General features: G+C 54.9%; 1 protein-coding gene across 10 annotated transcripts; it reads left to right on the forward strand.

Annotated features, from left to right (window-relative positions):
* Positions 1-27: 27 nt before the first annotated feature.
* Positions 28-8,837, forward strand: WDR97 (WD repeat domain 97). Of its 10 annotated transcripts, XM_054519262.2 has the most exons (24): positions 28-228; positions 425-561; positions 682-1,310; positions 1,415-1,536; positions 1,701-2,400; positions 2,480-2,622; positions 2,707-2,943; positions 3,015-3,105; positions 3,230-3,362; positions 3,468-3,589; positions 3,821-3,881; positions 4,027-4,176; positions 4,282-4,539; positions 4,619-4,744; positions 4,841-4,924; positions 5,835-5,963; positions 6,052-6,276; positions 6,372-6,557; positions 6,671-6,868; positions 6,947-7,068; positions 7,142-7,304; positions 7,736-8,292; positions 8,377-8,447; positions 8,537-8,837. In XM_054519262.2, exons 1-24 carry the CDS (start codon positions 117-119, stop codon positions 8,737-8,739), a joined length of 4,959 nt encoding a protein of 1,652 aa, XP_054375237.2. In that variant the 5' UTR covers positions 28-116; the 3' UTR covers positions 8,740-8,837. The 10 variants fall into 10 exon arrangements, with proteins under 10 accessions (XP_054375237.2, XP_054375232.2, XP_063583004.1 ...); XM_054519257.2 differs by lacking the exons at positions 28-228; positions 425-561 and having other exon boundaries at positions 1,078-1,310; positions 4,282-4,353; positions 4,444-4,539; XM_063726934.1 differs by lacking the exons at positions 28-228; positions 425-561 and having other exon boundaries at positions 1,078-1,310; positions 3,230-3,589; positions 4,282-4,353; positions 4,444-4,539.
* Positions 8,838-23,231: the final 14,394 nt, after the last annotated feature.

Consider the following 23,231-nt stretch of genomic DNA (forward strand, 5'->3'; position numbering starts at 1 on the left):
GGCGGGGCCTGCGGCGTGGGAGTGGCCGGCGGCATCTGGTATCCTAGCAACTGCGGCTGCCGGCCGTGACCGCTAAGTCCTGGGAGCTGTTGGGCTCTGGGACCGCAGTTGCTGAAATGGAGGCAGAGGTGTGGGAGGCAGAACGCTACAACCTTGTTCTGGACTCGGACGTGTATGACGCAGATGGCTATGATGTCCCAGACCCTGGGCTGCTCACTGAAAAGAATGGTGAGGGGGCCTGGCCTCGCCCCCCAGGCATCCCGCTAGGAAGTGGGTCTCACTCGGGCTTGGGTTCCATCCCCTGGAACAAAACTCCCCTGGATAGTGCCTGGCAGGGCAGGGCCCCTGGAGGAGGGCTCCCCATAACCGTCAGGGTCGAGGACCTGAGGCTGTAGGTGGCAGAACTTCCAGTTCCCGCCCGCAGAGTTGACTCTCACGGAGCCGTCGCAGGTCCTGCCCTTTTTGACCAGCAGCCAACAGTGGCAAAGCCTGACCCCGCGCGCCCGCGCCCGCCGGCTGTGGCTGCTTCTGCGCACCAGCCTCCACGAAGTCGTGGAAAAGGTGTGGTGTGCCCGTCCTGCGCCTCCAGGCCTCTTTCCGGATCTGGCCCTTCCCTTAGGGGTCCCCTAGGCCAGAGCAGCCCCAACTTTTGATTGCGGGCCCGCCCACCCCGGCCCACAGGAGAAGAGAGCCGAGCTGCGCGTGGCGCGCCTGACGCATGGGCTGGAACCACTGCGCCGCCTGGAGGTGGCAGCGGGGCTGCGCTCGGTGGCGCAGGACCCGGTGGGTGGACGCTTCGTGGTGCTGGACGGCGCGGGCCGCCTGCACCTGCACAAGGAAGACGGCTGGGCACAGGAGACGCTGCTGGCGCCTGTCGGGCTTACGGGGCTGGTGACCGTGCTGGGCCCGCTGGGTGCCGTGGGCCGTTTTGTAGGCTGGGGCCCCGCGGGGCTGGCCATTCTGAGGCCCAACCTTAGCCTGCTGTGGCTGAGCGAGCAGGGGGTGGGCAGGGCCCCGGGTTGGGCGCCCACCTGCTGCCTGCCGGTTCCCGACCTCAGGCTGCTGCTCGTTGCGGAGATGAACAGCCGCCTGGCGCTCTGGCAGTTCCGTTCAGGTGGTCGCCGCCTGGTGCTGCGAGGGTCACCACTGCACCCGCCCCCGAGCCCCACAGGCAGGCTCATGCGTCTGGCTGTGGCGCCGGTTCCTCCCCACCACGTCCTGCGCTGCTTCGCGGCCTATGGCTCGGCCGTGCTCACTTTCGATCTGCATGCCTGGACTCTCGTAGACGTGCGCCGGGATTTGCACAAAACGTGAGGGGGATCCCCCTAGGGAGGGCCAGGCATGTAGGGGGCACACGGCCCTCACACACACGGCGATGTTAAGTCCATTGGCTTCTCCCATTCCCCACCTGTAGCACCATCTCGGACCTGGCTTACTGCGAGGAAGTAGAGGCAATGGTGACAGCTTCCCGGGACAGCACCGTGAAGGTGTGGGAGGCTGACTGGCAGATCCGGATGGTGTTCGTGGGCCACACAGGTGCTCTGAGTTCTCTGCACCCCAGGCCTCGGCCCTTTGCCTCCAGCCGCTCTAGGCTGTCCAGCATCTCTGCAGCTCTGGCCAGGCCTTGCTGCGCTGACTGCAACACAGGCTGAAGGCTCCCCTGCCTTCAGTCAGCCGAGTGACCTGCACCCCTCCCACAGGCCCGGTGACGGCTATGGCTGTGCTCCCGAACACGACCCTGGTGTTGTCGGCCTCGCAGGACGGGACGCTACGCACCTGGGACCTGCAGGCGGCGGCGCAGGTGGGCGAGGTAGCGCTGGGCTTCTGGGGCCAGGACAAGCTGTCCCGGCGCGTGGGCCGTCTGCTGGCGCCGGTGCGCCTGGGCTGGCCGGTGCTGTCCCTGTGCGCGAGCAGCATGCAGCTGTGGCGCGTACGCGAGCTCTACTCGCCGTTGGCGCAACTGCCCGCCAAGGTGCTCCACGTGCAGGTGGCGCCCGCGTTGCCCGCGCCTGCGCACCAGTCGCTGCCTACGCGCCTCGTGTGCGCGTGCGCCGACGGCTCGGTCTGCCTCCTGTCGGCTGCCACCGGGCGCATAGTGAGCTCACTGCTGCTGGAGCCGGAGGACTGCGCGGCAGCCGTGGCCTACTGCCTGCCGCGCGAGGCGCTGTGGCTGCTGACCAGGGCTGGGCACCTGGTGCGCGCCAACGCGGCGCGCTGCCCCATGAGCGTGCTGCACCGCGTGTGCCCGCCGCCGCCCCCTGCGCCGCAGCCTTGCTGTCTGCACCTGTACAGCCACCTCACGGATCTCGGAGGCGCCTTGTCCTCCTGGGAGATCGTGCGCCAGCACTGGGGCGAGTTGCGCTGCAGCGCTGTGGCCTGCGCCTGGAAGAACAAGAACCGGTGGGTGCGGGAGCCGGCGAGGGTCTGGCGGGCGGAAGGAGCGGCAGGGTCCGCGCCGACAGGCTCTTCCCACTCGCAGGTACCTGCCAGTGGTGGGGCACACGGACGGCACGCTGTCGGTGCTGGAGTGGCTCTCGTCGAAGACTGTCTTCCAAACGGAGGCGCACAGCCCGGGCCCGGTTGTCGCCATCGCATCCACCTGGAACAGCATCGTGTCTTCGGGTCAGTAGCTCCCCTGCCAAAGGCCAGGCCGCCACAGAGCCCCCTCTTCTCCGACAAGGCCCAGCCAGATTCCGCTGCCCACAGGTGGGGACCTGACAGTGAAGATGTGGCGCGTCTTCCCCTATGCCGAGGAGAGCCTGAGCCTGCTGCGCACCTTCTCCTGCTGCTACCCGGCCGTGGCGCTCTGTGCGCTAGGCAGACGCGTCACCGCGGGCTTTGAGGACCCAGAGAGCGCTACCTACGGCCTGGTGCAGTTTGGCCTGGGCGACAGTCCGCGATTAGACCACCGGCCCCAGGACGACCCCACGGACCACATCACTGGTGAGGGGGCAGCATGGGCGAAGCCCAGCCACCGCCCGGCTCCGGTTTCTGACCCTGAACCTTGCCCCCAGGCCTGTGCTGCTGCCCCACGCTCAAGCTGTATGCCTGCTCCAGCCTGGACTGCACCGTTCGCATCTGGACTGCTGAGAACCGCCTCCTGCGGTAGACTGGGAGGTGGGGAGGGCTGGGGTCTCCTACCTCTGCTCCTCACCAGAGCCCAGTGGCTGGACTGAGTGGAGAAGGCCTTGTCCCTGCTGAGCCTCGGTTGCCCTGGGTGCCTCTCCAGGCTCCTGCAGCTGAATGGTGCCCCTCAGGCCCTGGCTTTCTGCAGCAACAGTGGAGACCTGGTGTTGGCACTGGGATCCCGCCTCTGCCTGGTGTCCCATAGGCTCTACCTGCCTACATCCTACCTAGTTAAGGTGTGTGGTGACGACAGAGTGAGCAAGGTGGGCCCCCCTTGCCCACCGTGGGGGGGCAGACCTAGGTTCCCCCAGCCAAGGATACAGGCTCCTTCCCCTATTCAGAAGATGTGCCAGAAGGCCCCAGACGTGGTGGATGACCCTCCGCTGCCACTGATGAGCCAGGAGTCACTGACTTCCGCCCAACTGCAGAGGCTCACCAACCTCCATGGGGCAGCCAGCCTCAGGTCCCATGCAGGCCTGCCCAGCCCTCCTGGAGGCCCTCCTTTCCCACCCTGGGTGGGGGCCTGGCGGTGTGGGGCCCTCTGGAGTTGATGCAAGCCTGCCTGAGCCCTGGCGCACCCATTTGGGGTTGGTCCTTGTCCCAGCCTCTGCCCCAGCCCACTGGCAGGCCACCCAGCATCCCACCTGTGCCTGATGCCACCCAGCATCCCACTTGTGCCTGTCCCTGTTTGCAGCAAGGCCTTGTCTCTCATCCATCGTCGGAGGACAACATCTCAGCACCTGGTACCGAAGGAGGTGGGGTGGGTCCTCCTTAGCTCACCCTGCCCAGGCTCAGGCCCCAGCCCTCAGCCCTGGGGCAGGCCTGGGATCCCTGTGGTTGCCCGGGCAGCACACAGCAAGGCTCAAGGAAGAGAAGGCTGATCCCTGAACCCTGACTCAGGACTTGGACACCCTAGTGGCCCGGGACCGAGACCTTCAGCAGTTGAGGCTGGGGCTAGTGGTCCCAGCAGCCCGGCCCCCACCCTCCTGGCAGCAGCGCCAGGAAGGCTTTGACAATTACCTCCGTCTGATCTACGGCTCTGGCCTGCTGGTAGGTGTTGGGCCTCCCCCAGCCCAGCCCTGACCCTGGCCCCTCCTCTCCACCCACCCCTCCCATCTGGTCTCTGATGGTCTGTCTGCTCCTGCTGCCTCCCAGGGCATGCAGTCTGGAAGGCAGTCCCAGCAGTGGAGCGGCGGGACCCTCACAGTGGAGAGAGAGACCTGGGATGTGTGTGCTTTACCCCAAGCTGCCCACTGTCTTGCCTGGGCTGAGGTCAGCACTGCAGCCCAAACAGTGCCAACAGCCCTGTCCCCACAGGACCTGGGAGCCCTGGGCCAGCACTTCTCCCAATCTTCCCGAGTCACAGTGCCGATCCCACCCACCCACCATAGGGTGCACAGCAAGGCATCCCAGGTGAGGCTTCCCACCCTCCCACATGCCTGCTGGGCCCCCATGACCCCTCTGCCACCCTGTAACTCCTCCTATGCCCCAGCTTCTGGCCCGCTCCTCACTGAGCCACTCCCTGGGCGTCAGTCTGGATCTGCAGCTGCAGCTGGAGCAGCTCCGAGGGAGGACTACCATGGCCCTGGACCTGCCATCCTCCCACTTGCAGTGCAGGGTGAGGGACCCAGGCAGGTGGGGTACCACCTACTGAGGGGCAGAGCTGCGGGGTGCTGGGGGCTGTGTTGTTCTGAGCCCCCATTCCATCCCCCAGATCCCACTGCTGCCAAAGAGATGGTCCAAGGAACCTCTCTCTAGCCTCAGGGGCTTCTTTCCTGCCACCGTGCAGCCCCACAAGGTGAGACCCCCTCCCAGCTCCTGGAGAGCCACTCCTCTCCAGGCCTAACTCTTGTGCCTGCCATCTCCCCTTTGCTACCAATCTTTGTGTCCAAATCTGACTCAAGGGCCACGCCCACCTACAACCAGAGGGCCAGGCTGCAGCCTCCCACGCACCCCTCAGCCCTCACCCTTCACCCTCTGTCTAGCCCTGTTCCAGTACAGCTGTGTTTGTGGCCACAGGCTCCTTGCTGCTCTGGGAGCTGACATCAGGCAAAGCCAGTCCCCCCAGCCGGTTATGCCACACACCCCTTTCCCCCGTGGAGGCGCCGGGAGGGCAGGTCCCCTAGGGACTTTTCCTGGAAGATCAGAGTCCCTGCCCTTTAGAGGAGCAAAGTCAAGGAAACCTGGCCCTTTAGAATCCACTGTCTTCCCACCCTCACATACACCAGGTGCCCAGGCAGGCCTCAGCCCCTCCCCCAGCATATGCCTGGCACCGTCACCTGCCCAGGTGAGTTATTGACTCTTTAGACCTGGGTACCACCATCATGCTCTCCGTTGCCCTTTCTCCAAGCTCCTTCCTTCCTCCCTGGCCCCTGTGCTGCTTTTAGACTTTCTTGTCCCAGGGCTGGGGCCAAGTCCTGTGAGGAGCTTGCGGGGTGTCAGGGCCCTTAGAAGCCAGCACGTCCCCAGGTTTCCCTTCTCGTTTGTCAGAGCTGATGCTCACTGAGGGCCTCGCCCCTGGTATCTCAGGGTTCTCCTGCCATCTGTGTTGAGAGTAGGGGTTGGCAGCTCAGCCAGCTTTCAGAGGCCTGGCAGGCAGAGCTAGACTGGCGGCTGAGGGGCTCTGAGAGGTTATACAGGTGACCAAGGGTGGTGTCCAGGCTGGGGGAATCCAGGTTCTCAGCATTCCCTGCTGTGCCCACCTCCAGCACTGCCTGAGGCCCATCTGCGTCCCCGGCTATGTGCCCAACTCTGTAGTGCTACAGCAGATGTGGCTAAATGCGGAGGTCAGCAGCCTCGGATCCCTGACTCAGCTCGCCTCCCAGAGAAAGCTCAAGGCAAGGGGCAGGGCTGGGGGTTTTGCCGGCAGTGGAGGGCTCTGCTGTCCTTGCAACCCATCAGGCACCATCTCCTGTCCCTCTGCAGCCAGGGGCAAGCCAGGATGCCCTGTGGTTGTGGCGCCCCAGGCCATCCCAAGCCCAGTGGCAGAGGAAGCTGCTCCAGTGGATGGGGGAGAAGCCTGGGGAGCAGGAGGAGGAAGACGAGAAGGAAGAGGAGGAGGAGGAGGAAGACGAGGAGCTAGACCGGGCCTCGGCTTCCCTGAGCCCACACTCCAACCAGCAGCTGGATTCCTGGGAACTGGAGGATCAGGTAGACGCTCAGGCAGAGGCCTCAGGCCACCACGGGAGGTGGGCTTACACTGAGACCCAGACAGGTGGAACCTGCAGCCACTGCTGCTCCCCTAGAGTGCTATGGACTGGACCCAGGAGCCCCGGCGGCGCAGCTGCGAGGCTGCCAGGACCCACCCTCATCCCTGGCACCGTCATGGAAGTTTGCTCTTGGATGAGCATTATGGGCATCTGCCCAAGTTTCTGCATTTCTTCATCTACCAGACCTGGTTCAAAAAGTTGTTCCCCATCTTCAGCCTGCAGGTTGGAGGGAATTGGGGATGCCTGAGAAGCATGGGTTAGGGTGAGGGACGGGAGAAGGTAGGGGCTGGCTTGGGTGTGACATGGGAGCAGGGCCTCAGCATGCTACTCTGCAGGCATACCCGGAGGCGGGCACGGTCGAGGGCCTGGCCACGCTGTTGGTGGCCCTGCTGGAGAAGACCACGTGGGTGGACCGTGTGCACATCCTGCAGGTGCTACTGAGACTGCTGCCCAACATGAGCAGTGATCTCCAAGGCCAGCTGCAGGGCCTGCTCGTACACTTGCTCAACGTGGACCAGCCCCCAAGCCTCCAGGTGTGCCCCTTGTCCTGCCCCCAGTTTTCCTCCCCACCCACTGGCCCTCAGCAAACACATCCCCCCCGCCTGCCTCAGGACCAGATGCAGAAGAAGTTTGTGATGCTGGCGCTGCCGCTGCTCCTGGCCTGTTCCCTGGAGTCCCGGGACGTGGTGCTGGAGCTCATGTCCTACTTTCTCTACTCTCCGGTGCCCTGCCGGTGAGTCGCGCTCCTGCCCGGCCCTCCCTGCCACTGGGAAGGCCTCTGGACAAGCCACACGCATCTGTCCCAGGCCAGAGCTCAAGAAGCTGCTGCACAGGCTGGGCCTTCAGGACCCCGAAGGCTTCCTATTCAAGGAGATGATGACCTGGGTCCAGGGCCCAGACCTGGACTCCAAGGCCGGCCTGCGCGCTCGCTGCTGCCAGAAACTGGAGGACATGATCCAGCAGCTTCAGGTTGGGCCGGCGGGAGCTGGGGGGGGGCCTTGGAAACCCTGTTGCCTTCTCTGGCTTTCTGCAAGTTCTGGGGTCAAAGCCAGCTGAGGCCACAGGCTCCTTCCTTGCCTTGCCCAGTCCTGGGCCTCCAGCCTCCCTGCCCTGAGCATCTCTAGGGATTTCCCTGTGCAGGTGGAAGTCAGCAGGGGGTGTCTGGCCCGAACCAGGGACAGCCCTGGGACCTCCTTGTCAGGGGAGGGGCAGCCCCTGCCTTGGGCTGAGGGTCGAGCAGAAGGGAGTTTCAGTGGCCATGTGGATGCTCGAGGAGCCAGAGTGCTTGGCCATGGGTCACCTCCTGACAGATGGAAAGCTCACAGCCACTGTCTGCAGCCAAGTTGCTGGTGGTGCTGCCCAAGGTCTCCAAGACCTCAGCACTTTCCTCTCCTCCCAAGGAGACCCCATCGCAGACGTCAGTGGTCTCCGTGGCACCCACACGTGCCTCCGTGATACCCTCGGGCACCTCCTGGTCGCCCTCCAGCATCTTCGGGAGGCTCTTGCAGGTCTCAGACGTGCCTTTGATGGTGGTCTCACCTGCGGAGCCGCACTCTTTAGCCCCGGAGCTCCAGGCCCAGCGGACGCTGGCACCCACGCGCAGCTGGCGGACCCCTCAGCTCCGTCTGGGAGTGCTTTCCGAGACGCTGAAGAGCTTCTGCCTGGAGCCCGAGGCCCGCCTGCACCCTGCCGGGCCTGCTCAGCTGCCCGGAGAGCCGCCGCCGCTGGAGGAGACCGACTGGTCGCACTCGCAGCTGCTGGACTTGGTCCCCATCGACGCGCTCAACTTCTTCTGTGAGCAGCTGCGGGCGCAGCTGTGGGCGCAGCAGCGGAGCTCGCTCCAGGAGGAGGCTGCGCACCCACACCCGCACCTGCCAGTGCCCGACACGGTGGCGCCAGTGCCCGACACGGTGGCGCCGGTGCCCGACATGGTGGTGCCACCTCCACGGGAGCACTGGTGCGCGGGGCTTGCGCCGGCGGGGCCTGCGTGGGGCAGCCAAGCCTGGGGCTGGGCCAGCTGAACCCTCCTCTTCGCCTCCAGGTACCACCCCATCCTCCGGCTGCAGGAGGCCAAGGCGCAGAGGTCCGCGAGGTCTGCGATGAGACTGAGGGGTGAGTGGGGCCAAGGGTGGAGACTGGGCCCCCACCCCACCCCACCCCACCCCAGCCCCCCGGCCTCACAAGCCTCCGCCCGCCCCCAGGCCCCATGCCGCCCCGGCTCTGTGCAGGCCGCACCCTGGACGGCCCCATCCGGACGCTGAAGCTGCCGCTGCCGCGTGTGGAGCCGCAGCCTTTCCCCCTGGACTGGCCCACGCCCCCGCGCCCGCTGCCCCCGCGGCTCCTGCAGCCCGCCCTGCAGCGCTACTTTCTGCCAACGGACGCGGACCCTGACACCTACAGCTGACCGGGCTGGTGGCCTCAGCCCGCCTGGCTCTGGGGCCTGTCATTGGTGTTTGGCCAAGGCCTGCGTCGGGAATAAAGTGCAGAGCATTTCTTTCTGCAGGATGCTGCCTGCTTTGGAGGGCCCTGGGGTGCGCAGGGCGTGTGGGCGTGCGGCCTGAGCCCACAGTGGCGGCGGAAGGCAGGAGCCGGAGGCCTGGCGGAGGTAGCCATCGTGGGCACCAGCGTTCCCGGAGGGGTGACCGGCCTAGGGCAGAGGAGACCCATAGTGGGGCACCATCCGCTAGGCACTGAGCAAACGTTTTCTGGTCAAGTACTAGGTGTTGAGATGCGGGCTGACCTTAGAGAGTGTGTCCTGGGCCAGCCCACAGCCTGGTGTGGAGGGGAGTCCGGGAGGGCCTGGGCGGTCAGAGGATGAGCCTTCCGGGTCGATGCAGGCGAGACCAGGGGTTTGCAGACCTTGCTTTCGTTACTTTTATTCTGGAAAAGAGAAGAATTGACAAAGGCACCAGGAGCTTTTTTCTGAGCGGCAACGAAGGGGATCCTCTGACCCCTTTAGCCTGAAGGCACCAGCCTCTGGGCCGGGCTGCTCTGCCCTGTGTGGCCTGGCAGAGCGCAAGACCTGTGCATAGAGCTCTTGGGGTGGCTCTGGGGGAAATCCCTGGCTTTTACACCTGTCTTTTGTGTTGTCTGAGCAGTGATTTCCCTCCTGTATTTCTAGCCTCTGACTTTACTAGTTTCTTCTCGATGACTCTGGTTAGAATCGCTCCTCCACACCTTCGCTGTCACCCCAAACTGTGCGGTGGCTCTTGTTATGGGGCCACCAAATGGCTGCTCTTTCCCAGGCCGGTGCTTGACACAGTGGTGCCACCATCCCAAGAGCATGGGTGCGCAGGACCATGCGGGACAGCCAAGTTGCTGGGCCCAGCTGAACCTGCCCCTTCACCTCAACCTGCCTCTTCACCTCCAGGCACTACCGCATCCTCCCACTGCAGAAGGCCAAGGTTCACAGGTGTGCGATGAGACTGAGGACTGAGTCTGTCACTAGAGGACTTGACACTTTTTATAAAAAATGAGTGAACCTAGATACCTCGATCAGTGTCTAGCAATGTCAAGGCCCCAGTCTGGGTTCAAGCCTGCTGGGACAGTCCTACAGCTGCTGAGTCACAGAGTGACCAAGGCCCTCTGATTTTTGGTCAGGACACAGATGGATAGCAGGGGGCGGGGGGGGGATCTGAGGGACCCCACATGACCTACAATCAGACAAGGTAGGTCAGAGGATTTCTTTATGGCTATCTGGTTTTTGTTTGTTTGTTTTTGTTTTTTTGAGATGGAGTTTCGGTCTTGTTGCCCAGGCTGGAGTGCAATGGCGTGATCTCGGCTCACTGCAACCTCTGCCTCCCGGATTCAAGCAATTCACCTTCCTCAGCCTCCTGAGTAGCTGGGATTACAGGCAAGTGCCACCACGCCTGGCTAATTTTGTATTTTTAGTAGAGATGGGGTTTCATCACGTTGACCAGGCTGGTCTCGAACTCCTGACCTCAGGTGATCTGCCTGCCTCAGCCTCTCAAAGTGCTGGGATTACAAGCGTGAGCCACTGTGCCCGGCCTTCTTTATGGCTATCTCTAAGACAGCAAAGGCAGGGGAAAAGTCCTGCCTTGGGGAGAAAAAGGAGGGCGGGAAAAGGTCAAAGAGAGAGATTCTGTTGTCTGAGTCTTGCCTCTGAGGCCTAAGTGCCCCAACATTATAACAAGGGATATGGGAGTTATAAGCCAGGAACTGTGGACGGAAACCAATAGACAGATATCATAATATCACACCCACACATCAGGCAAGAGACTTGTTCCTTAAAAATTATCTAGTTTAGCCGGGCGCGGTGGCTCATGCCTGTAATCCCAGCACTTTGGGAGCCCGAAGCGGGCGTATCATGAGGTCAGGAGTTCAAGACCATCCTGGCTAATACAGTGAAACCCCTTCTCTACTAAAAATACAAAAAATTAGCTGGGTGTGGTGGCGGGCACCTGTAGTCCCAGCTACTTGGGAGGCTGAGGCAGGAGAATCACTTGAACCCGGGAGGTGGAGGTTGCAGCAAGCAGAGATCACGCCACTGCACTTCAGCCTGGATGACAGAGTGAGACTCTGTCTCAAAAAAAAAAAAAAAATTATCTAGTTTAGGCCGGGTGTGGTGGCTCATGCCTGTAATCCCAGCACTTTGGGAGGCCGAGGCAGGCAGATCACTTGAGGTCAAGAGTTTGAGACCAGCCTGGCCAACATGATAAAACCCTGTCTCTACTAAAAACACAAAAATTAGCCAGGCGTGGTGGCACATGCCTGTAGTCTCAGCTACTCAGGAGGCTGAGGCAGGAGAATCGCTTGAACCCGGGAGGCGGAGGTTGCAGTGAGCCAAGATCACACCATTGCCCTCCAGCCTGGGTGACAAGAGCAAGACCATGTCTCAAAAAAAGAAAGAAAAAAAAAGGGCCGGTCTTGGTGGCTCACACCTGTAATCCCAGCACTCTGGGAGGTGGAGGTGGGCGGATCACCTGAGGTCAGGAGTTCAAGACTAGCCAGACCAACATGGAGAAACCCCGTCTCTACTAAAAATACAAAATTAGTCAGGCGTGGTGGCGCATGCCTGTAATCCCAGCTACTCAGGAGACTGAGACAGGAGAATCGCTTGAACCTGGAAGGTGGAGGTTGCAGTGAACCTGCATCACGCCATTGCACTCCAGCCTGGGCAACAAGAATGAAACTCCATCTCAAACCCCCCCGCCCGCCACACACACACCCAAAAAAAAAAAAAAAAAACCACACACACACAGCCTGGCCAACATGGTGAAACCCTATCTCTACTAAAAATACAAACATTAGCCAGGCATGGTGGCACACGCCTGTAGTCCCTGCTACTCAGGAGGCTGAGGTGGGAGAATCACTGGAACCCGGGAGGCAGAGGTTGCAGTGAGCCGAGATCGCGCCATTGCGCTCCAGCCTGGGTGACAAAGTGAGACTCTGTCTCAAAAAGAAGAAAAAAGAGAAAAACTTCCTGTGGTGTGATTACCTCTCCTTTATGGAAACTCATTGAGATATCCTGGAAGTCTAACCTGATGAAAAAGAGTGCTTGAATTTAATAAGACACAGGAAGAATGCGTGTCCAAGGTTGTAAGGCTACACTACATTATAGAAGAATGTAAACAGGTAAACTAGTACCTTGAGGAGAACATGTGGCTCTTAGCAACAGCTCTGTAACACTGCTCTGACGCCAACACCTGGCCCACCCAAGTGGTCCCCAAGCAGTAGGGGCTCTGCAGGGGGAGCGGTCGGACCATTGCAGTGACCAGACGGCACCAGAGGGAATGTGATGGGGAAATATCCAGGTGGAGCTAATGCCTACCTTGATAAGTTGGCCTCTTCCTTTTGTTCTTCAGGCCTACCCGTGGCAGCTGCTGCCTCTAATTTTTCCCTTGCTGGTTCCTATTTCTGTTATTCATCTGTCACCTGTGTAATCAAGTTCCTGAATTAAATTTTGTCTGTCAAAAGGGTGGTCACTATATTTCTGACTAGGGGATCCTGATGAATCCTGGGAAAGCTGTTGTTCTTTTGGATGCTAGACTTGTATGTGGTTACCTAGTTGAACCTACTTATTCATGCAAACAATATCTCAACTATCTTGTATTTCCTAAGCAGACATTCACAGCTTTGGCAAATAATGACGATTTCTCCTTTTGTAAAATATACATCTTATTTCCTTTTTGCTTTGGCAAGGACTACCAAAATAATGTAAAGAGTATCAATTTAAGGCCGAGGCTGGCAGATCATTTGAGGTCAGGAGTTTGAGACCAGCCTGATCAACATGGTGAAACTCCGTCTCTACTAAAAATACAAAAAAATTAGCTGGCCATGGTGGCGCATGCCTGTAGTCTCAGCTACTCGGAAGGCTGAGGCAGGAGAATCACTTGAACCCAGGAGGCGGAGGTTGCAGTGAGCCGAGATCTTGCCACTGCAGTCCAGCCTGGGTGACAGAGTGAGACTCTATCTAGAAAAAAAGAAAAAAAAGTATCAGTTATAGCAGCTTTTTTTTTTTTTTAATGAGACAGGGTCTTACTGTGTTACCCAGGCTGGAGTGCAGTGGTGTGATCACGTCTCATTGCAGCCTTTACTTCCCTGGGCTCAGGTGATACTCCCACCTCAGCCTCCCGAGTAGCTGGCACTACAGGCATGCACCATCGTGCCCAGCTAATTTTTGTATTTTTTGTAGAGACAGAGTTTCATCATGTTGTCCAGACCAGTCTGGAACTCCCAGGCTCAAGTAATCCTCTCACCTCGGCCTCCCAACATGCTAGGATTACAGGCATGAGCCACTGCACCCAGCCTAGCAACTACTCTTGTAATGGGACACAGAGTGAGTAGGGAATCTCTTATGAATAGTTATATTTACTATAAAGACACTGTAATGAAAATACTATTGATATAAAAATGGACAAACCCAGGCCAGGCATGGTAGCTCACGCCTGTAATGCCAGCACTTTGGGAGGCCAAGGTGGACAGATCATCTAAGGTCAGGAGTTCGAGACCAGCCTGGCCAACGTGGTGAAACCCTGTCTCTACTAAAAATACAAAAAAAATTAGCCAGACATGATGGCACGCACCTGTAATCCCAGCTACTCAGGAGGCTGAGGCAGGAGAATCACTTGAACCCAGGAGGCGGAGGTTGCAGTGAGCCAAGATCTTGCCATTGCACTCCAGCCTGGGCAACAGAGCGAGACTCCATCTCAAAAAAAAAAAAAAAAAATGGACAAACAGCAGTGGTACAGAATAGACAATCCAGAAATACATCCATCTATTACTGGACACTTAATATACATACAATCCAACATTGAGATTCAGGGGAAGATATGGTTGACTTCATAAGTGGTGCTGGCATGAGAGGCTGCCTGTGCAATGGGCAATGTGAACGGGTAAGTGAAGGCACCCTGAGGTTGACTCTTTGTGTTCAAATCCCGGCTCCTCTACCTTTTAGCTCTGTGAACTTCAACAGGTTACCTAAGTTCTCTAAGCCTCAGGTCCCCCATTTCTTTTTTTTGTTTGTTTTTTTCAGAGTCTCGCTCTGTTGCCCAGGCTGGATTGCAGTGTCATGATCTTGGCTCACTGCAACCTCTGCCTCCTGAGTTCAAGTGATTCTCCTGCCTCAGCCCCCCAAATAGCTGGGATTACAGATGTGTGCCACCACGCCCTGCTAATTTTTTTTTTTTTTTTTAGTAGAGATGGGTTTTCACCATGTTGGCCAGGCTGGTCTTGAATTCCTGACCTCAGATGATCTGCCCGCCTCGGCCTCCCAAAGTGCTGGGATTACAGGCATGAGCCACCACGCCCGGCCCCAGGTCCCCCATTTCTGAGAGAGGAATAAAAATGCAAAGATGACTCACAAGGCTGTTGTGAGAAATAAATGAATTATTATATCTATGCGATTTAAGGAAAATGCCTAGCACAGAATATACTGATTAAAAAAACAAGGCTGGCCCGGGCGTGGTGGCTCACACCTGTAATCCCAGCACTTTGGGAGGCCGAGGCGGGTGAATCACGAAGTCAGGAGATCGAGACCATCCTGGCTAACATGGTAAAACCCTGTCTCTACTAAAAATACAAAAAAAATTAGCCGGGCGTCATGGCAGGTGCCTGTAGTCCCAGCTACTCGGGAGGCTGAGGCAGGAGAATCACTTGAACCCAGGAGGTGGAGCTTGCAGTGAGCCAAGATCGCGCCATTGCACTCCAGCCTGGGCGACAGAGTGAGACTCTGCCTCAAAAAAAAAAAAAAAAAAGAAAAAAAGAGGCCAGGTGCGGTGGCTCATGCCTGTAATCCCAGCACTTTGGGAGGCCGAGGCAGGCGGATCACCAGGTCAGGAGATTAAGACCATCCTGGCTAACACCGTGAAACCCCGTCTCTACTAAAAATACAAAAAAATATTTAGCCGGGCGCAATGGCGGGCGCCTGTAGTCCCAGCTACTGGGGAGGCTGAGGCAGGAGAATGGCGTGAACCCGGGAGGCGGAGCTTGCAGTGAGCCGAGATCGCGCCACTGCACTCCAGCCTGGGGGACACAGCGAGACTCCATCTCAAAAAAAAAAAAAAAGAAAGAAAGAAAATCACCATTTAGCAATCATCATGGTGATAATTAATTCAGAGATATAAACAATCCAAAACTAGTGGGAGAAAGTTGGAAAAGGAATAGGTATACAAAGTCTCAAAGGATCTCCCCATAAACTATGCATTCAATACAAAGAGCAGAAGAATGACTTGGCAGTGGAGAAGCCTGGCCAGCTCCACCTTTTTTTTTTTTTTTTTTTGAGACGGAGTCTTGCTCTGTTGCCCAGGCTGGAGTGCAGTGGCACAATCTAGGCTCACTGCAAACTCCGCCTCCCGGGTTCATGCCATTCTCCTGCCTCAGCCTCCCAAGTAGCTGGGACTACAGCTACCATGCCCGGCTAATTTTTTGTATTTTTAGTAGAGACAGGGTTTCACCGTGTTAGCCAGGATGGTCTTGATCTCCTGACCTCGTGATCCACCTGCCTGGGCCTCCCAAAATGCTGGGATTACAGGCGTGAGCCACCGTGCCCGGCCAAGCTCCACCTTAATCAAGGGATGAAGATGAGCATCACCAGTCCTGGCACAAACTGGCATCGCATGCCACCTGGTTTTTTTGTGATGCCAAAAAATGAATCCAGCTTCGCCCCTGGGTTGCTCCCGTCCAAAATGTGCAACTGAACAAAACCATGGGGCAACCAGACAGCCCGCGGCTGGGGAATATTCCACCAGACAGCCCGCGGTAGAGGAATATTCTACCAGACAGCCTGCAGCCGGGGAATATTCTACCAGCAGCTGGTCGGTGATTGTTAAGAGTCCAGAGAATGAAGTCAAAGGTTGAAGAACTGTTCCTTACTGAAGGAGACAGAAGAGACTCAGACACACCTTTTGCTGAAAGGTCATCATCGTGGTAACAGGTGTGATTTGGGAACTTCATTGAGGTCTCTGGGCCAAGGGTATATGGGAGTTCTTTGTACAGTTCTTGTAACTATTCTGTAACTTTTTTTTTAACGGGGTCTCGCTCAGTTGTCCAGGCTGGAGAGCAGTGGTACAACCACAACTACTGCCACCTCCACCTCCCGGGCTGAAGCGATCCTCCCTGCCTCAGCCTCCTGAGTAGCTGAGACTACAGGCACAGGCCACTATGCCCAGCCTGTAACTTTGAAATTCGTTCCAAAAAGTTTGGATTTTTCCATTTATCTCGGGAATTTTTAAGGCTCCCCACCTGGTGGCGATTGTGGACACTCCTGACACCATCAAAGCCAGGGCTTGCTCATCAGCTGTTGGAGACCAGCGGGCCCTGAAGGTGCACACTTTTGTCTCAGTCAAAAGTATCCACCAGAGGGCATGATTTACCTAATTATGCATAATACATATTCCCTGGGTCTGTGTGTCTCAAGCCTGTGCTTTCCTTTGGAGGGGTGGGCACTGCCTTGGACTCAGACCCTCTTCCTCAGTTTCCATGGGGCTTTCATGCAAATTTAAATCGGGATTGAGACGATGAAGTGCCCTTCCTCGGTCTTCCCCAGGGGTGAGTCCCAGCTCTTGGACTGTATGATGTGCTGCTCTGTGAATGGCTTCATCCCAGTCTTTTGTGTGAAATAAAAATAACATCAGGCCGGGCATGGTGGCTCATGCCTGTAATCCCAGCACTTTGGGAGGCCAAGGTAGGCAGATCACCTGAGGTGATTAGCCAGGTGTGGTGGCACACTCCTGTAGTCCCAGCTAGTCGGGAGGCTGAGGTAGGAGAATTGCTCGAACCTGGGAGGCAGAGGTTGCAGTGGGCCGAGATCACGCCACTGTACTCCAGCCTGGGTGACAGAGCAAGATTTTGTCTCAAAAAATAAAAAATAACATCAAGCTGGTAAGGGGATTACAACCTATGTAAAAGTAAAGTACAACAAATAACCCCATAAATCAAGGAATAAGTGGATAAAAATAACAAGCCTACATTAGAATAGAAGGAAGATCTCAAATCAATGACTTCAGCTTCTACTTTAAGAAACTAGAGGCCGGCTGCAGTGGCTCACACCTGTAATCCCAGCACTTTGGGAGGCCGAGGCAGGCGGATCATGAGGTCAGGAGATCAAGACCATCCTGGCTAACACAGTGAAACCCCGTCTCTACTAAAAAATACAAAAAAAAAAAAAATTTAGCAGAGCGTGATGGCAGGCGCCTGTAGTTCCAGCTACTCAGGAGGCTGAGGCAGGAGAATGGCGTGAACCCGGGAGGCGGAGATTGCAGTGAGCTGAGATAGCGCCACTGCACTCCAGCCTGGGTGACGCAGCGAGACTCCGTCTCAAAAAAAAAAAAAAAAGAAAGAAACTAGAAAGAGAATGGCCAGCACGGTGGCTCACGCCTGTAATCCCAGCACTTTCGGGGGCCGAGGCGGGTGGATCACCTGAGGTCGGGAGTTCCAGACCAGCCTAACCAACGTGGAGAAACCCTGTCTCTACTAAAAATACAAAAATAGGGCCGGGCACGGTGGCTCACACCTGTAATCCCAGCACTTTGGGAGGCCGAGGCGGGCGGATCACAAGGTCAGGAGATCGAGACCATCCTGGCTAACACGGTGAAACCTCACCTCTACTAAAAACACAAAAAATTAGCTGGGTGTGGTGGTGGGCACCTGTAGTCCCAGCTACTTGCGAGGCTGAGGCAGGAGAATTGCTTGAACCCAGGAGGCGGAGGTTGCAGTGAGCCGAGATTGCGCCATGGCACTCCAGCCTGGGCAACAAGAGTGAAACTCTGTGTGAAAGAAAAGAAAAGAAAGAAAGAAGGAAAGAAGGAAGGAGGGAGGAAGGAAGGAAGGAAAAGACAGAAAAGAAAAGAAAGAAAGAAAGAGCGAATGGCAAACTAAACCCAAAGTAAGCAGACTTCGGGAGGCTGAGGCAGGTGGATCACCTGAGGTCAGGAGTTCAAGACCAGCCTGGCCAACATGGCGAAACACCGTCTCTACTAAAAATACAAAAAATCAGCCAGGGATGGTGGTGGGCACCTGTAATCCCAGCTACTTGGGAGGCTAATGCAGGAGAATCACTTGAACCTGGGAGGCAGAGGTTGCAGTGAGCTGAAATTAAGCCATTGCATTCCAGCATGGGCGACAGAGCAAGACTGTCTCAAAAAAAAAAAAAAAAAAGAAAGAAAGGAAGAAAAAGAAAAGAAAAGAAAAAGAAAAAGAGCACAATGGAGAAAAATAAATGGATCCAAAAGCTGGTTATTTCAAAAGACCAACAAATTGACAAACCTCTGGCGAAACTGACAAGAAAGAAGACACAAATTACCAATATCAGTAATGAGAGGGTGACATCACTACAAATGAGAGGGTGACATCACTACAGATTCTTTTTTGAGACAGAGTCTCGCTCTGTCGCCCAGGCTGGAGTGCAGTGGCACGATCTCGGCTCACTGCAAGCTCCGCCTCCCGGGTTCACGCCATTCTCCTGCTTCAGCCTCCTGAGTAGCTGGGACTACAGGTGCCCGCCACCATGCCTGGCTAATTTTTTTGTGTGTGTATTTTTAGTAGAGACAGGGTTTCACCGTGTTAGCCAGGATGGTCTCGATCTCCTGACCTCGTGATCCTCCCGCCTCGGCCTCCCAAAGTGCTGGGATTACAGGCGTGAGCCACCGCACCCAGCCATCACTACAGATTCTATAGATACTAAAAGGATAATAAGGCGATGATGTTATGAACAACTTTATGCCAATTAATTTGACAATTTAGGTGAAATGGACCAATTCCTTGAAACACAAAAACTACCAAAAGTCACCCAAGAAAAAAAAACCTGAATAGTCATATATCTATTAAAGGAATTGAATTTTTAGTTGAAAATATTCCCAGAAAGAAAATTTCAGCCCAGGTGACTTTGCTGGAGAGTTCCACCAAATGTTTAGGGAAGAAATAATAAGAGTTCTACACAAGCTCTTCCAGAAAATTTAAGAGGAGAAAATATTTTCCCAATCTTTCTGAGGTCAATATTTCCCTGATACCAAAACCAGAAAAAGACATTACCAAAAAAGGAAAACCACAGACAAAATATTCCTTGTGGACATAGATGCAAAAATTCTAAACAAAATCTTAGCAAATGAATACAACTATATACAAAAATTAAAAGGCGCCCAGGCTTAGAGAATTTTTTTTAATTTTTGAAATTTATGTTATCTATCTATCTACCTATCTATCATATAACTATCTACTTATCTAGGCCGGGTGCGGTGGCTCACGCTTGTAATCCCAGAACTTTGGGAGGCCGAGGCAGGCGGATCACGAGGTCAGGAGTTCAAGACCAGCCTGACCAACATGGAGAAACACCGTCACTACTAAAAATACAAAATTAGCCGGGTGCCGTGGCCTGTAGTCCCAGCCACTCGGGAGGCTGAGGCAGGAGAATCGCTTGAACTCAGGAGGCAGAAGTTGCGGTGAGCCGAGACTGCCATTGCACTCTAGCCTGGGCGACAAGAGCGAAACTCCGTCTCAAAAAAAAAAACAAAAAACTATCTACCTATCTATTTTTTCATTCAAGGTCTCACTCTGTCGCCTGGGCTGGAGTACATGGCTCTCTGCAGCCTTGGCCTCCTGGGCTCAAGCAATCCTCTCACCTCAGCCTCCCAAATAGCTGGAACTATAGGTATACACCACCATGCCTGGCTAATTTTTTTTCTTTTTTCTTTTTGTTTTTCTTTTCTTTCTTTTTCTTTTTTTCTTTTTTTTTTTTGAGACAGAGTCTCACTCTATTGTTCAGGCTGGAGTGCAGTGGTACGATCCCGGCTCACAGCAAACTCTGCCTCCCATGTTCCAGTGATTCTTATGCCTCAGTCTCCTGAGTAGCTGGAATTACAGGCACACACCACCATGCCCGGGTAATTTTTGTATTTTTAGTAGAGAGGGGGTTTCATCATGTTGGCCAGGCTGGTCTCAAACTCCTGGCCTCAAGTGATCTGCCTGCCTTGGCCTCCCAAAGTGCGGGATTACAGGTGTGAGACACTGCACCTGGCCCTCGGCTAATTTTTTAAAATGTTTTTGTAGAGATGGGGGTCTTACTATGTTGCCCAGGCTGCGACCCTTCTTTGAGTTTTATGAGTTGTTGTTCTAGTAAATTATCAAGCCTGAGTGGGTAATGGGGACCTCTGAATTTGTAGCCAGTTGGTTGGAGGTTAGGGTGGCCCTAGAAATCCCCAAACTTGTGGCTGGTGTCTGAAGTGAGAACAGTTTTGTGGAAGACTGTCCCCTCAACCTGTGAAGTGTGGCCTAACTCCAGATAGTTAGTATCAGAAGTCGCTGCAGAAGGTAAATTGCCACGACCCTTTTGGAAAGTTGTCTGGCATAAAAGTGAATATGTGCATAGCTCTGATCCTAGAGACACTCTTGCACATGTACACCTGGAGACATTAAATAAGGTTCTTAGCAGCATTTTTCATAATAGCAAAAATTGGAAATAATCCTAATGTCCAGAAACACGAAAATGGATGTATACATCCTGAGATACTCATACAATGGAATACTGCACAGCAATGAAAATCATGAATCACACGAACATAATAATGAGTGAAAGTAGGTCATTACAAGCATATACCTTTGACCAGGTGCAGTGGCTCACGCCTGTAATCTCAGCACTTTGGGAGGCTGAGGCAGGTGGATGACCTGAAGTCAGGAGTTCGAGACCAGCCTGGCCAACATAGCGAAACCCTGTCTCTACTAAAAATACAAAAATTAGCCAGGCGTGAGGGCGGGCACCTGTAATCCCAGCTACTCCGGAGGCTGAGGCAGGAGAATTGCTTGAACCCAGGGGGCGGAGGTTGCAGTGAGCCAAGATTGCGCCACTATACTCCAGTCTGGGCAACAGAGTGAGACGCCATTAAAAAAAAAAAAAAGAAAGAAGGAAGGAAGGGAGGGAGGGAGGAAGGAAGGAAGGAAGGAAGGAGAGGGGCCCATGGGCCAAAGCCTTTCCTGGAGTCCAGGTGTTACCCAGGTAGGTTTCCATGGTGAGTCCTTTTTTTTCTGAGACAGAGTCCACTCTGTCACCCAGGCTGGAGTGCAATAGCACAGTCTCAGCTCACTGCAACCTTCGCCTCCCAGGTTCAAGAGATTCTCCCGCCTCAGCCTCCCAAGTAGTTGGGACTACAGGCGTGTGACACCACACCTGGCTAATTTTTCTATTTTTAGTAGAGACTGGGTTTCACTATGTTGGCCAGGCTAGTCTGGAACTCCTGACCTAGTGATCTGCCCGTCCAGCCACCCAGAGTGCTGGGATTACAGGAGGGAGCCACCGCACCCGGCCTCCATGGGGTTCTTTTTTTTTTTTTTTTTTTTTTTAGGACAGTCTCGCTCTGTCACCCAGGCTGGAGTGCAGTGGTGCAATCTCAGCTCACTGCAACCTCTGCCTCCTGGGTTCAAGCAATTCTCTGCCTCGGCCTCCCGAGTAGCTGGGATTACAGGCGCCCACCACCACGCCCAGCTAATTTTCGTATTTTTAGTAGAGACGGGGTTTCACCATCTTGGCCAGGCTGGTCTTGAACTCCTGACTTTGTGATCCACCCACCTCTGGCTCCCAAAGTGCTGGGATTACAGGCGTGAGCCACCGCGCCTGGCCTCCATGGAGAGTTCCAATCGGTGTTCTCAGAGCAAGCAGGAATGAGTTCTGTGGATTTGTGTTCTGACTGAGAGGTGGTCATTGCAGCAGCATATCTGTGCAGTCTATGCAGGGTGTAGGGGTCTCTGGGGCAAGTCAACTAGGTTGTATGTAGATGTCCCTTATTCAACCAGGAGGTGGTTGAATGAGGCAGATACCTGGGTCAATCCTACTGAAGAACTGGAGGAGGCGGAGAACTGGAAACTGTGACAAGGCTGACTGAGCCTTGATTTTGGAATGAGAAAATCCAACTTATATTCAAAATAGATGCCAAAGCAAAATTGCAATTCACTACACTTTCCATTCATTTTGAGCTCTTGAAAGTTTCCTTGACTTCCTTATAAGCTCAGTATATATTTTAAAGGATGTTTCTTGTATCTTCTCTTGCATTTCTAGATTGTAGCAAGGAGGTTTTTTTAGAGTATTTGGTCTACTATATGGCTAGAGGAGAAGTCTCTCCTAATTATTTTTTTCCCTACACTGAGTTTTTTCTCGCCTATTAGAGACATATTAGATTTCTTGTAACTTCTAATTTTCCTCTCATGTTTTTCCTCTTTGTCCTTTTATTTATTTATTTAGAGATGGAGTCTCACTCTGTCACCCAGGCTGGAGTGCAGTGGCATGATCTTGGCTCATTGCCACCTTTGCCTCCCAGGTTGAAGTGATTCTCCTGCCTCAGCCTCCCAAATAGCTGGGATTACAGCATACGTCACCACGCCCATCTAACTTTTGTATTTTTAGTAGAGACAGGGTTTCACCATGTTGGCCAGGCTGGTCTCAAACTCCTGACCTCAACTGATCTGCCCACCTTGGCCTCCCAGAGCGCTGGGATTATAGGTGTGAGCCACTGTGCCCAGCCCTATTTTGTCTTTCATTTTGGATATACTTTCGACCTTAACTTGTCAAACACTAATTCAATCTTCAGCCATATTCAATCTTCCACTGGTTTTGTTGCGTTGTATTGTATTATATTGTATTGTATTTGTTTATTTTGAGACAGAGTTTCACTCTGCCCCCAGGTTGCAGTGCAATAGTACCATCTTGGTTCACTGCAACCTCCACCGCCTTCAAGGTTCAAACAATTCCCCTGCCTCAGCCTCCCAAGTAGCTGGGATTACAGGCATGCAATACTGTGCCTGGCTAATTTCTTGTATTTTTAGTAGAGACAGGGTTTCACCACGTTGGCCAGGCTGGTCTTGAACTCCTGACATCGTGATCTGCCAGCCTCAGCCTCCCAAAGTGCTGTGATTACAGGCATGAGCCACTGCGCCCAGCTCTCTCATTGGTTTTAAATTCAGCAATCATGATTTCAGTGTTCAATATATCTTTGTTCTTTGATTGCTCCTTTATCATGACATCTGTTTTTGTTTTATGGATGCAGTATTTTCCTGAATTTTCAGAGCATAGTAACTAGAATTCTTTAAAAGTTCTGGCCAGGCATGGTGGCACACACCTGTAATCCCAGCACTTTGGGAGGCCAACGCAGGCAGACCACTTGAGCTCGAGTTCAAGACCAGTCTGGGTAACATGGTGAAACCCCACCTTGGCAAAAAATACAAAAAATTGGCCGGGCGCAGTAGCTCATGCCTGTAATCCCAGCACTTTGGGAGGCCGAGGTGGGCAGATCACGAGGTCAAGAGATCGAGACCATCCTGGCCAACATGGTGAAACCCCGTCTCTATTTTAAAAAATGCAAAAATTAGGCCAGGCACCATGGCTCACACCTGTAATCCCAGCACTTTGGGAGGCCAAGGCAGGCAGACCACTTGAGCTCAAGAGTTCAAGACCAG

This window comes from Pongo abelii, chromosome 7 (assembly GCF_028885655.2).
Source record: "Pongo abelii isolate AG06213 chromosome 7, NHGRI_mPonAbe1-v2.0_pri, whole genome shotgun sequence".
NCBI lineage: Eukaryota > Metazoa > Chordata > Mammalia > Primates > Hominidae > Pongo > Pongo abelii.